This window comes from Gigantopelta aegis, chromosome 10, assembly GCF_016097555.1.
Source record: "Gigantopelta aegis isolate Gae_Host chromosome 10, Gae_host_genome, whole genome shotgun sequence".
NCBI classification, from domain to species: domain Eukaryota; kingdom Metazoa; phylum Mollusca; class Gastropoda; order Neomphalida; family Peltospiridae; genus Gigantopelta; species Gigantopelta aegis.
Window position 1 is genome coordinate 59,603,407 of NC_054708.1, and position 13,719 is coordinate 59,617,125.

The following is a 13,719-nucleotide window of genomic DNA, read 5'->3' on the forward strand; positions in this document are numbered from 1 at the left end:
CATAGGAACCAGAGGGATGGGAGCAGACCCATAGGAACCAGAGGGAGGGATGAGGGATGGGAGCAGACCCATAGGAACCAGAGGGATGGGAGCAGACCCATAGGAACTAGAGGGATGAACTAGAGGATGAACCAGAGGGATGGGAGCAGACCCATAGGAACCAGAGGGATGAACCAGAGGGATGGGAGCAGACCCATAGGAACCAGAGGGATGGGAGCAGACCCATAGGAACCAGAGGGATGGGAGCATACCCATAGGAACCAGAGGGATGGGAGCATACCCATAGGAACCAGAGGGATGGGAGCAGAGCCATAGGAACCAGAGGGATGGGAACAGAGCCATAGGAACCAGAGGGATGGGAGCATACCCATAGGAACCAGAGGGATGGGAGCAGAGCCATAGGAACCAGAGGGATGGGAGCATACCCATAGGAACCAGAGGGATGGGAGCAGAGCCACTTGAAAAGAAAAGAAGGAAATATGCCTTGTCTAGTATTAGGGCGGGACGTAGTCCAGTGGTAAAGTGTTCGCTTGATGCGTGGTCGGTTTGGGATCGATCCTCATCGGTGGGCTCATTGGGCTATTTCTCATTCTAGCCAGTGCACCACGACTGGTATATCAAAGACCGTGGTATGTGCTATCCTGTCTGTGGGATGGTGCATATAAAAGATCCCTTGCTGCTAATCGGAAAGATTAGCCCATGAAGTGACGACAGTGGGTTTCCTATCTTAATACCTATGTGGTCCTTAACCATATGTCTGACGCCATATAACCGTAATAAATGTGTTGAGTGCGTCGTTAAATAAAACATTTCCTTCCTTTTTTATTACAAAACTTTCTCCTTTTTTGTCTAACTGAAGAAGATACTACGAGTATATTACTGTAGCATTAACCTTCCATTTGTTTTACTGCATCCAGTTATGACAATCTAAGGTACATCCGTGCAACTCAAATATCAGGATGGATCCAGGGGCTGTAAACAAACCTCCTTTTGGCAATGTGTCTTCTTCATTGCAGCCATAAACAAACGCATATATCAAAAATCTGTGGTGGTACCCATGAGATTTGTAAGGCTCAAAATGACTTCACAACTCAGACGCTTATATTAACAGTTTGGTGGGAAGTATAAACTGCATGTTTTTGGTTTTTGGATTTTTGGGGGGTTGGGGGGTTGACAGTGTGCCAACTTGGTTCTAGTTGGGGGGGGGGGGGGCAATTTTAGTGTTTTTTGACAGTGTTGTATTTTACAGTGTGCCAACTTGGTATTAGTTGAAGAGAAGGTCACTGTAGCAGTGCAGGAGACTGACGAGACTGGTCTGGTAGTTGGTGGTGGTGCGCACGACTTTAGTTCGGTCAGCTCGCTCAAAGTTTGACTTCACCATCTCATAATACTCCCCATCGCTCAGTGTAAATGACTTCAAACGGGGACACTTTAACCTGGAAAATTAAATGTCAAGAATTAAAACACATTAAAGATTAATAATAATAACACCTATAACTAATACTATAGGCCTGTATATAATAATTTTATGCAACAGAACCAAAATATATTCTAAATATAAACTGAATTTATCAAACAAAGATTTGTTTTAATATTTAATGTTTACAAAGTAACTTCAGGATTGAATACAAGTCTCTACTGGAGCTGGGCAGTATTGAAATTTGAGGTTCGGTATCGATATCGGTATTTTTGGGGTGATTTACCTCGGTATCCGTACGGTATTCAGTATTGACACAATACCGACATCGGGCGCTATTTTCTGTATACTTGGCTTTAAATGCATGCCTGTGTTATAGCTCACCTGCTAATTTCATCTAAATACAATTAAATTTCATACACAAGGCTCTCGTCTGATTTATACCAACCCATTTTGCATTCGTCAGATATATTATTAGTGCTTTCCGGGAAATATTTTTCAATACTGAAATTTCAGTATTTTTAAATTTGCTCAGTACGGTAAATCGGTATTGATATAATACTGATACCAAACTGTATATACGGTATACCACCCAGCTCTAGTCTCTACTTAACAAGTGTAGGCAAATAGTCTTTATAAACTGGGTCCCTGCAAATGAGTAATTCTTTATTTGTTCTTGTTTGTTCAGTGATTGATTTAGGTGGTTATTTGGGAGTAAGTAGAGTTAGAAGTTTTGCTGCTATTAACATATCTGAACTGAATTAAAGGCACAGACCCTAGTTTCAACTCGTGAAAATGGACACTAAGTTCAGTTAACCTACAAACCTGCAACACACATTTGGATAAGGTCATAACAGAGAGAAGCTAAAGTATGTGATGTATCCTGTCATGACAGGCGTGCGCTACAACAGCTTGTTCTGAATGTGAATGTAAAACCCTATGACCTGACCTGACCTGTATGTGATATTTAAACAGGAAATACTGTCTAAAATAACTAGAGCTTGTTTCGATAACCATAAACATGCGTTTTTAGAATTATGAAAAATAAATTTTGGGGTATTGCAAAAACGTGGATGACCAGAACAATGTCAGGTGTATGAAAATGAATGTTCTAAATGATAAAATGTAAGTACTTCTAATTTAAATAATAAAAAATGGCTGAAATAGTAAAAAATATGTCAGTGTTTAAAAACAAGGGTCTGTCAGTTTAAGTAGTAAGTCAAAACATAAAGGTTAGGCATATGCATCAGTTATTGTATCAGAAATAATTTAACCACATCTGGTTAATAATGCTTCAGTAATCTTTAACCATTTTTTTTTGGTGGATCTTTTCTCATTATTTTAGTATGGGCCTTGGTGGTGCAGTGGTTAAGCAATCAGACTACAGGCTGGTAGGTACAGGGTTCGCAGCCAAGTACCGGCTCCAACCCAGAGCAAGTTCTTAAGGGCTCATTGGGTAGGTGTATGGCCACTACACCCTCGTCTCTCACTAACCAACTAACAACTAACCCACTGTCCTGGACAGACAGCCCAGATAGCTGAGGTGTGTGCCCAGGATAGTGTGCTTGAACATTGGATATAAGCACGAAAATAAGTTGAAATGAAAATTATGTTAATAACAAGCTAAGGATGTGTACGACCTACATTATTTAAATAAAATCGTAACAATGAAAAGTTATATTTAATGCACTGAAAACTGGTTCTAATATATTATGTAAGGATACATCACCAATGTATTTTGTTGGAACTGGATTCAATATATTATAGTATTATTGGTTTAAACAATATTTATTGCCGTTCAAAAACAATAGTGGTCTGGGGATTGGCCTATATTAAGGCCTCTCTTAACATTTTAAAATATGAATATATTATAAGCAATAAAAATAAAACTTAATGATTATAACTTGTTCCAAATTTACTAACAAAGAGGGGAAATAGAAGGAAGAAAAGGTAAAGAGAATGAACAGGTTATTACTTTTAAGCATTTTACATTATTTACAATTAGATGTCAGGAGAGAGCAAGAGCGAGAAAGAGTGAGCAAGAGAACGAGAGAGAATGTAACTGGTTAATTAATCTCAAAACGTTTGCTATTTATAATGAAGTTCAAAACAGATTTGAATACAACATTATTTTCCAGGAGACTACTGTTTGGGTCACCAAATAGTAAAATATGAAATTAAGATTATGGTAATCTGACAAATGGGTATTACAAACTATGTTGTATAGTGGACAAAAACGTAAGAAGTGTTCAGCATCTTCAATTGGGTGCCTGCAAGCACAAGATTGATTGTCACTCACATATTGAGAGAATTTATTACCATTTAAGTTACTGTTACCAAAATGGAGTTGATATTGCCATTATAAAAGTAAGATGCTATATTATTATTAACTTGTTGGTGATATTGGTTATTATATTTATACATGTAGCATGTTTTTGATGAAGCTCCATCATTGTTTAAAATTACAACGAGTCTATAGAGACTGAGTGATAATAAGCTATTTAATTTTACAATCTGAGTTCTTTGGGGTTTTTTTATTTTATTTGTCATATTTTGCATTAGTAAGAGATGTGAAGGTGCCATTACCAGTACAGTTTAACTGTGGACAATTGTACAAACTGTAATAGCAGGCCTCACGCGAAGTCAAAATCAGAGAGCGAAATCACTTCTTAGAGGGCGATGTTTTTAACAGCAGGGAGACTTGAATTTTTATCAAAAATTAATACAGATGCAACTTTTAAAATCTGTATTTTATTTTATTTTATTTTATTTTTACCCTCTGGACTGCCAAGTGATGGACATATGCTATATAGGGGTTTTTTAATCACCTTTTCACATGTCACCTGCTTTAGAAATAATGAAATGTAATTGAAAAGCACTATTTAGCTGTGTAGAATTCATTCTCTCACAAGTTTTTCTTCTCATTTCATTCGATACCTACCCCCAGGCTATCCAGAGACAGGACCCGGGATAGACATGCTTGAAACCTTAGTGGTATATGAGCATGTTAAAATCATCCACTCCGCTCGATACCTACTTCATGCAGAGTATTGTCCTAGCAAATTAATCTACCATGGTCAAGCTTAGATTACTCAGAGGCGATTAAATGCATTCAACAATCACGGTTTCTTAATTAATACACTGTGTATACTAAAAAAATACACTCATCATAGTCTAGATCTACACCCTTGTACAATTTCTAGCACATTTGCCTGAGAATACCCTTCAACCATCAGTAGCACGTTTAGGCTAACTATTAGTGCCAGACACAGGTGTTGTCTGAGCTGTGAGCCTGTCACATGATTTTGTGGCGCCAGTCTTTCTTCAAACTCTCAGACCATTCACACTTAATTATTATCTAAGAATAGGTGTCCCTCAAGTTCTTCACCATTCATCATGATGTGTACATTGCAAGTGATGGCTATTTTTGAAAAGGTGACACAGATTTCGCCTTACATTGACTATCACGGTGAAGTCAGGCTGGTCAGAGCGAAGTTTGGGCTCACTTCACCCGGTCGCGTGAGCCCTGTAATAGTTACATATGGTATTCATTTTGACCAAATATTACTGAATTTAAATTCGATATAAATTGAATGTACAGTGTTCAGATATGTTTACACAGCATAAGTTACTGCAACCAGGCAATATCTAAAGAATAAGGTCAGGGCAGGTCATAGGATTTATTTAAAGTGCCCATCCAGATCAAGTTGTTGTAGTGCATGCCTGTCATAGGCACAGGTGTCGGTTCTTGCCAGCTTCTCTGTCCAGGACAGGAAAGGGTTGAGGTGGGGGGGGGGGGGGGGAGAGAGGATCGCTCGCACTGGCATGTGCAAGGGAACACAAGCAGCCTGACCAGGGTGAGGGGGCTAAAGAATGAGGTCAGGTCATAGGTTTTAATATGCACATTCAGAACAAGCTGCTGTAGCACATGCCTGTCATGGGTGCAGGTGTCGACTTTAGCTGGCTCCTCTGTCCATGACAGGAATAAAGAATGAATAAAAGTGGCAATTTTATGCTCTGGCTCTAAAATATACAAATTGACTAAATAGACTGAGTAACTTAGACTGTCTACTACAAAGTAATAATTTGGATGATTTTTGTTTGTTTTATATAACGACACCACTAAAGCACATTGATTAATCAATCATTGGCTATTGGATGTCAAATATTTGATAAATCTGACTCATTGTCATCAGAGAAAACCTGCTACATATTTCCTAATGCAGCAAGGGATCTTTTATATGCACCTTCCCACAAACAGGATAGCACATACCACGGCCTTTGATATACCAGTCGTGGTGCACTGGCTGGAACGAGAAATAGCCCAATGGGGCCACTAACGGGGATTGATCTCACACTGACCGCACATCAAGCGAGCGCTTTACAACTGGGCTATGTAGTTTGGATGAAACATTTCCATTATATGAAAAGTATGTGAAAGCGATGTAGGACAATTACTGACAGTGAAGGGGTTAATCTGTGGGTACCTGAGATGATCGATGAACTTGCTGCTCTTGTCACTGAACCGGATTGAGTCGGGGTCCCACTGGATCTCCAGTCGCTCCAACTTGCAGCAGTTTTGAGCAAATGTTTCTATGACTTGGTCCAGGTGCACACGACTCTGCATACGTAGAAACCAGCCATTAGCTGTACCGAGTCCACAGATTCTGTAACACATATATAATACATATAATATATATATAACAGAAACCAACCATTAGCTGTACCGAGTCCACAGATTCTGTAACACACACATATAATATATATATATATAATATAGATATAACAGAAACCAACCATTAGCTGTACCGAGTCCACAGATTCTGTAAGACACACATATAATATATACCGGGTATATATAATATAGATATAACAGAAACCAACCATTAGCTGTACCGAGTCCACAGATTCTGTAACACACACATATAATATATATATATAATATAGATATAACAGAAACCAACCATTAGCTGTACCGAGTCCACAGATTCTGTAAGACACACATATAATATATACCGGGTATATATAATATAGATATAACAGAAACCAACCATTAGCTGTACCGAGTCCACAGATTCTGTAACACACACATATATGTGCCGAGACAAATACCGATTAACTAGACGAGATTGATATTTTACATATTAAAAAAAACGAGTAGCGAATTCTATTTTTCCTATAACACTTCTAAAATAACATTTTAATTCAATTTTTAGTAAATCATAGTACTAAAGTTGCCACCATCGGTAATATGACGTCATCACGATTAGTACAAATTAGTTTGATGTCACGCATTTGAAATAAATCTTTGAAAACGCAATCTAATTAAAATTAGCTCCACTATTACATGTGGATCTAAAGACAGCCAGTTGGAGCTCATGTCCACCAATCAAAACCTTACTTGCAGAATCCTGCTAGTGATTTAAAAATAATTTGAAAACATTCCGAATTATCCTGAGGGTATACGACATGTTTCGTGTGAATTACGAATGCCTTAAAACATGTTTTATTTTATAAAATAAATAATTTGTAATGTAAAACTGAAGACTGATTTAGTTAGGTTTTTTTTTTTTATAAATAAATAAATAATTTTTAATGTAAAATTGAAGACTGATAACCCACCCCGTACGTATTGGTATGGTTCGCTGTACTGCGGCCACTAAAATAAACTCGCCCGATATTTTTAGAATTTGTATGCTCCCAAATAACGTTATAAAAGGCGAAGTGTGATTGGTCAATATTTAAATTATTATTTACAGACGAAATGTTACCTGGACATTGGGGACTACGCAGTGTTGTTAGTTTTAAATCACTGGCAGGATTCTGCAAGTAAGGTTTTGATTGGTAGACATGAGCTCCAACTGGCTGTCTTTAGATCCACATGTAATAGTGGAGCTAATTTTAATTAGATTGTGAAAACGTTACACTCAGGTACACAGGTCTTGTTGGTTTGTAAACAAATTACCCATCCACAGCAACACATTACGTAGAGACCTTGTAAATGTACATACCATTATTAACGGGGTTAATACACTAAATTATCACATGGGTTTATGGATATCATGAGTAAGTTATAGGATAAAATATAATAGAAACCTCCCATGGTGAGTGTACTAGGTGTCACGTGTGTCTGTTGACAATGCCGGAAGTAGTCATTGAACACTCTGAAGTGGTCATATTAACCCCACACACGCATATACACACACATACATGCAGATTATTGCACAAGCAGAAGTGCCATATGAAATTTATTGAACAGGAAGGAAGGAAATGTTTTATTTAATGACACACTCAACACATTTTATTTTCAGTTATATGGCGTCGGACATATGGTGAGGAATGACACAGATATTGAGAGAGGAAACCCACTGTGATCACTTCATGGGTTACTCTTTTTGATTAGCAGCAAGGGATCTTTTATATTCATTATCCTACGGACAGGATAGCACATACCATGGCCTTTGATATACCAGTTGTGGTGCACTGGTTGGAACGAAAAATAGCCCATCGACGGTGATCGATCCAAATTGTTTTATTCAAGTGAAAGTATGTGTGTGTGTGTGCATATGTGTGTGCATGCATGTGTGTGTGCATGTGTGTGTGTGTACACTGAGATTTAACTTATTTATTCATTTGAATATGCCAGTTATAAAAAGCAATTAATACTAAGTGTAATCATCAGTGAATCAATACCATACCTGTGTGAACTGTCAGTGATTACAATACAGCTCATCACAAAATGTGCACTTACCGCAACTCTTCAAATTAATGCACTTGTCACAAAATCAAAGACATTTATAGATTTTTGCAGTACAATCTGCTGATGTCAGTCTACATTGATGTCTGTAACATAGTGGTTTGGGCTTTCACGATCAAAGTAAATCAATTATTCATTCATTTTATGACAATTTCATATCTGTGTCCATCAGTAGACAGTGTGCAACATCTGGAGGCCATTATAAACACACCAGTGACAGCTGAACTATAGTCAGAGAAACTAGAAACACATCAGTGACAGTAGAACTATACTCAGAGAAACTAGAAACACATCAGTGGCAGTAGAACTATATTCGGAGAAACTAGAAATACATCAGTGACAGTAGAATTATACTCGGAGAAACTAGAAATACATCAGTGACAGTACAACTATACTCAGAGAAACTAGAAATACATCAGTGACAGTAGAATTATACTCAGAAAAACTAGAAACACATCAGTGGCAGTAGAACTATACTCGGAGAAACTAGAAACACATCTATTACAGTAGAACTATACTCAGAAAAACTAAAACAACACATCAATGACAGTAGAATTATACTCAGAGAAACTAGAAACACATCAGTGACAGTAGAACTATACTCGGAGAAACTAGAAACACATCAGTGACAGTAGAATTATACTTGGAGAAACTAGAAATACATCAGTGACAGTAGAACTATACTCAGAGAAACTAGAAACACATCAGTGACAGTAGAACTACACTCAGAGAAACTAGAAACACATCAGTGGCAGTAGAACTATACTCAGAGAAGCTAGAAACACATCAGTGACAGTAGAACTATACTCAGAAAAACTAGAAACACATCAGTGACAGTAGAACTATATTCGGAGAAACTAGAAACACATCAATGACAGTAGAATTATACTCAGAGAAACTAGAAATGCATCAGTCCAAAGAAGGTCAATATTTGAAAAGACAGACCCCACCAAAAGTCGCTTCATGGCTGTGGTGCTCGCTGTGTTGGGCTTCACCCACCAGTCTAGACACCCAACACAACACACAAACAGAGATAGAGAGAGAGAGACAGAGACAGACAGAGAAAGAGAGACAGACAGACAGAGAGAGAGACGGATATATATATATAGGGAGAGAGAGAGACACACACACAGAGAGAGACAGAGAGAGGGAGACACACACACACAGAGGGAGACACACACACAGAGGGAGACACACACAGAGAGGGAGACACACAGACACACACACAGAGGGAGACACACATACACACACACAGAGGGAGATACACACACACAGGGAGACACACACACACAGAGAGGGACACACAGACACACACACACAGAGGGAGACACACACAGATACACACACACACAGAGGGAGACACACAGAGGGAGACACACACACAGAGGGAGACACATACACACAGAGGGAGACACACACAGAGGGAGACACACATACACACACACACACAGGGAGACACACACAGATACACACACACACACACAGAGGGAGACACACACAGAGGGAGACACACATACACACAGAGGGAGACACACACAGAGGGAGACACACATACACACACACACAGAGGGAGACATACACAGAGCGAGACACACACACACAGAGAGAGGGAGACACACACAGAGGGAGACACACACACAGAGGGAGACACACACACAGAGAGAGGGAGACACACACACACAGAGGGAGACACACACAGAGGGAGACACACACACAGAGACACAGAGAGGGAGACACACACACACACACACAGAGAGAGAGGGAGACACACACACACAGAGAGGGAGACACACACAGAGAGGAGACACACACAGAGGGAGACACACACACACAGAGAGAGAGGGAGACACACACACACAGAGGGAGACACACACACACACACACACACACAGAGGGAGACACACACACACACACAGAGAGAGAGGGAGACACACACACACACACAGAGAGAATTGTTATCACTGTACTAATAATATTCCTCCTCCTGATGAAAGTGCCATATGTTCCACACAGAGTAGACAACATCTTGCACAAACACCTTGAACATTGTGTTATAAAAGGTCAGCTGGTCTGTTTAAATCAGTGAAAATAAGAATAAACCTTTCCACTTTTAGTGAGACAGGTGTACAGGTACATACCTACAGTCAACCTGCATTAAACAGGTAAATACAGACATATTGCACTACACGGGCAGATATGAATAGTCTAATTCTTGTCTCATTAAATTATTTTCATGCTTATATCCAATTAAGGTTCAAGCACGCTGTCCTGGGCACACACACCTCATCTATTAGGGCTGGCTGTCTAGGACAGAGAGAGAAGTGAGTGAGAAGAGGGTGTATAGTGGTCTTACACCTACCCATTGAGTCGTTAAACCTCGCTCTGGGTGGGGACCGGTACCGGGCTGCAAACCCTGTACCTACCAGCCTTATGTCCGATGGCTTAACCATGACACCAACGAGGCTGGTACAGTCTAATTGTACTAAACAGGCATATTGATGCACGGTCAGTCTGGGAATGATCCCTATCGGTGGGCTCATTGGGCTATTTCTCATTCCAGCCAGTGCACCACGACTGGTATATCAAAGGCTGTGGTATGTACTACCCTGTCTGTGGGATGGTGCATATAAAAGTTCCCTTGCTGCTAAGCAAAAAGAGTAGCCCATGAAGTGGCGACAGCAGGTTTCCTCTCTCAATATCTGTGTGGTCCTTAACCATATGTCCGACGCCATATAGCCTTAAATGAAATGTGTTGAGTGTGTCGTTAAATAAAACATTTCCTTCCTTCCATTAGGTCTGGTTTCCAGGTTATAACTGGCAGTAAATTTTACAACTGACTAGTGGACAGTACCATGTATTTTTATCTATATATAAAGGCCACCTGTCAATAAAGATATGGGGTTTTTTAAATCCTACATGTGGCCTATATAAATGTGTTGGACTGTATGGGTGGTGTGCCTGGTTGGGCTGCTGGTGCTCTCTTGCACCTGCCAGAGAGAGGGGTCCCCTCCTCCCACCCACCCCATACCCTTTCCTGTCCTGGATGGAGGAGCCGGCATAAGTCAACACCTGTGCCCATGACAGGCGTGTGCTACAACAGCTTGTTCTGAATGTGCACGTTAAGCCCTATGACCTGACTTGACCTGACCTATAGGTGGTTAATGTCAGTGACCAGGCACAGGTATACACCACTGGTGAATGTTGATCTACACAACTGCTGCATCCAGAACCCGACTGCAGAGTCTGATAAACATCACAGGTACACAGGATTTACCTCAGTCAGTTCAGTGCTCACCTGAGGTGCTTGGGCTGCAGGATCTTAGAATTCAATCTACTCGGTGGACCCACTGCATTGTGGGGGTGTTTTCTGTCCCACCCAGTGCCCTTTGGCCATGGGATGTGCTATCCTGTCAGTGGGAAACTGCATATAAAAGATCCCTTGCTGCTAATGGAAAAATGGAGTGGCTTTCCTTTGAAGACACCACTGCCCCACCGCCACCCCCTTTTGGTTTAATGACACCACTGCCCCACCGCCACCCCCTTTTGGTTTAATGACACCACTGCCCCACCGCCACCCCCTTTTGGTTTAATGACACCACTGCCCCACCGCCACCCCCTTTTGGTTTAACGACACCACTGCCCCACCGCCACCCCCTTTTGGTTTAACGACACCACTGCCCCACCGCCACCCCCTTTTGGTTTAACGACACCACTGTCCCACCGCCACCCCCTTTTGGTTTAACGACACCACTGTCCCACCGCCACCCCCTTTTGGTTTAACGATACCACTAGAGCACATTGATTTATTAATCATCAGCTACTGCATGGTCATAAAAAGGAAATCCACTACATTTTTCCATTAGTAGCAAGAGATGTTTTACAGGCACCACCCCACAGACAGGATAGCACATACCATGGCCTTTGATATACAAGTCGTGGTGCACTGACTGGAACGAGAAATAGCCCAATGGGCCCACCAATAGGGATTGATCCTAGACCGACTGCGCATCAGGAATGCATTTAACCACTGAGCTACATCCCACCCCTTCTGCAATAGAGGCAATGTAAAGGGATTTCCCATATTTAAGCACATTTTACCATAATATTCTTCAAAAAAAAGCTCTTCTCAGTTACAAAAAGTGGCATCATATTTACCAAAAAATAAAGAAAATATTGTAACAATTTTTTTTAAGGTACTAGAATTAAAAATACTTTATCATCATTGTAAATGTCATATTTTGTTATCTTTACATTTAACTGTGATTTAAAAAAAAAACATACACATTAATCACTATTAAAATGTTTGCATAATTAAACAGCATGATAATATGATTAACGTAGAAATTACACAGAAAATAAACATCATTTATCCATTTAAAATAAAACTTATAAGAACAGTTATATTCATAGGCATCAGAAGCACTCCCCTCTCCCCTCTCCTCAACTATGAAACTGAGCTGGCTAGAATTAATGTTTGCTCCTCCTCCATTCACTTAAAAACTGCCACCTCCTCTCGTGTTGAGACATATTTTGCAAGTGACTAAAGTTGTTATGGAACGATAATCACTATTACTGTGTTACTATCCTAACATGCACTGTTATTATATTAGGCCTATAAATGTTTTTTAACTTCTTCATTTAAGCCTTGGGCCTAATTTCAGATAAAGCTTTATCTTCTCCAATGTGGTATTTTCTGTACTTAAATATGGAAAATCATGGTATGAGAAGGTAATTTGTGCATGAGAAAGAGAAAGTGTCTTTAATGACAGACATGTGAATGTATTTCCTGTCACTGACAGCAGCAGCTGGTGTGTTTGTTATTGAGATAATGAGCTAAACTTCACCTGGTGTTTCGTGTGTCTCAGGGGCGCGATCATCAGCAGCACTTATTTTGACTTGCTTATAGCCAGTTAAGGCTCAAACATGCTTTTGTGGGCGTACAATTTAACTACCTAAGCTGTCTGTTGTAAACAAAGGTTATTAAGTTAGTAGGCATGTAGGCATGTAGGAAGTGGGCCGAGTGGAGAGTGCAGGAACATACTCTCTATGAAGTTTTATTGTTGGATGGTCTTAAATACTTTTTTTTTTTTTTTTTGAGAACCAAATATGACGCCTATGTTTAGAATAATAATTTTCAGCATTGGTCTACCTCTGCTGCCTTCCCATGCTCCAACAGGACATAAAATTTGGCAGAAGCGATTTTGCCGTTCGTCTGTCGGCTATGCAAAACCACTATCAACATAAACAACAGATCGTTAGTGCAAAAGCTGTAATCGTTTGTCAGAAAATTTAAAAATACATGGTGGCTAATGATATCACTTTTTTTAAAGAAAATAATAAGATAACGGGCCTACATTGTAAGTGTGAGAAAGATACAAAGTAATCTGTTTGAAACATAGTTACACATTCTCTTTGATCATTTTGTTATGTGCACAAAATCATATACTGTTCGGAAATTAACGGGACTGGCCTGAGTTTCAGCCATAGTAAGAGTTCTGGGGTTTTTTTTTCAACCAATCTATATTTAGCTGCTACAAAACATTAG

At 39.8% G+C, this 13,719-nt stretch overlaps 1 protein-coding gene across 2 annotated transcripts in view; it reads right to left on the minus strand.

Annotated features, from left to right (window-relative positions):
- Window positions 1-726: 726 nt before the first annotated feature.
- The window catches only part of LOC121384668 (F-box/LRR-repeat protein fbxl-1-like), an 82,104-nt gene continuing 69,111 nt past the window's right edge, over window positions 727-13,719 (minus strand). For both annotated transcript variants that reach the window (XM_041515152.1, XM_041515151.1), the window contains exons 6-7: window positions 5,905-6,084; window positions 727-1,436 (exon numbers count right to left, since the gene is read on the minus strand). In XM_041515152.1, coding sequence (XP_041371086.1) covers window positions 1,265-1,436; window positions 5,905-6,084 — 352 coding nt within the window. In that variant the 3' untranslated portion in view covers window positions 727-1,264. The remainder of the gene's footprint in view (window positions 1,437-5,904; window positions 6,085-13,719) is intronic.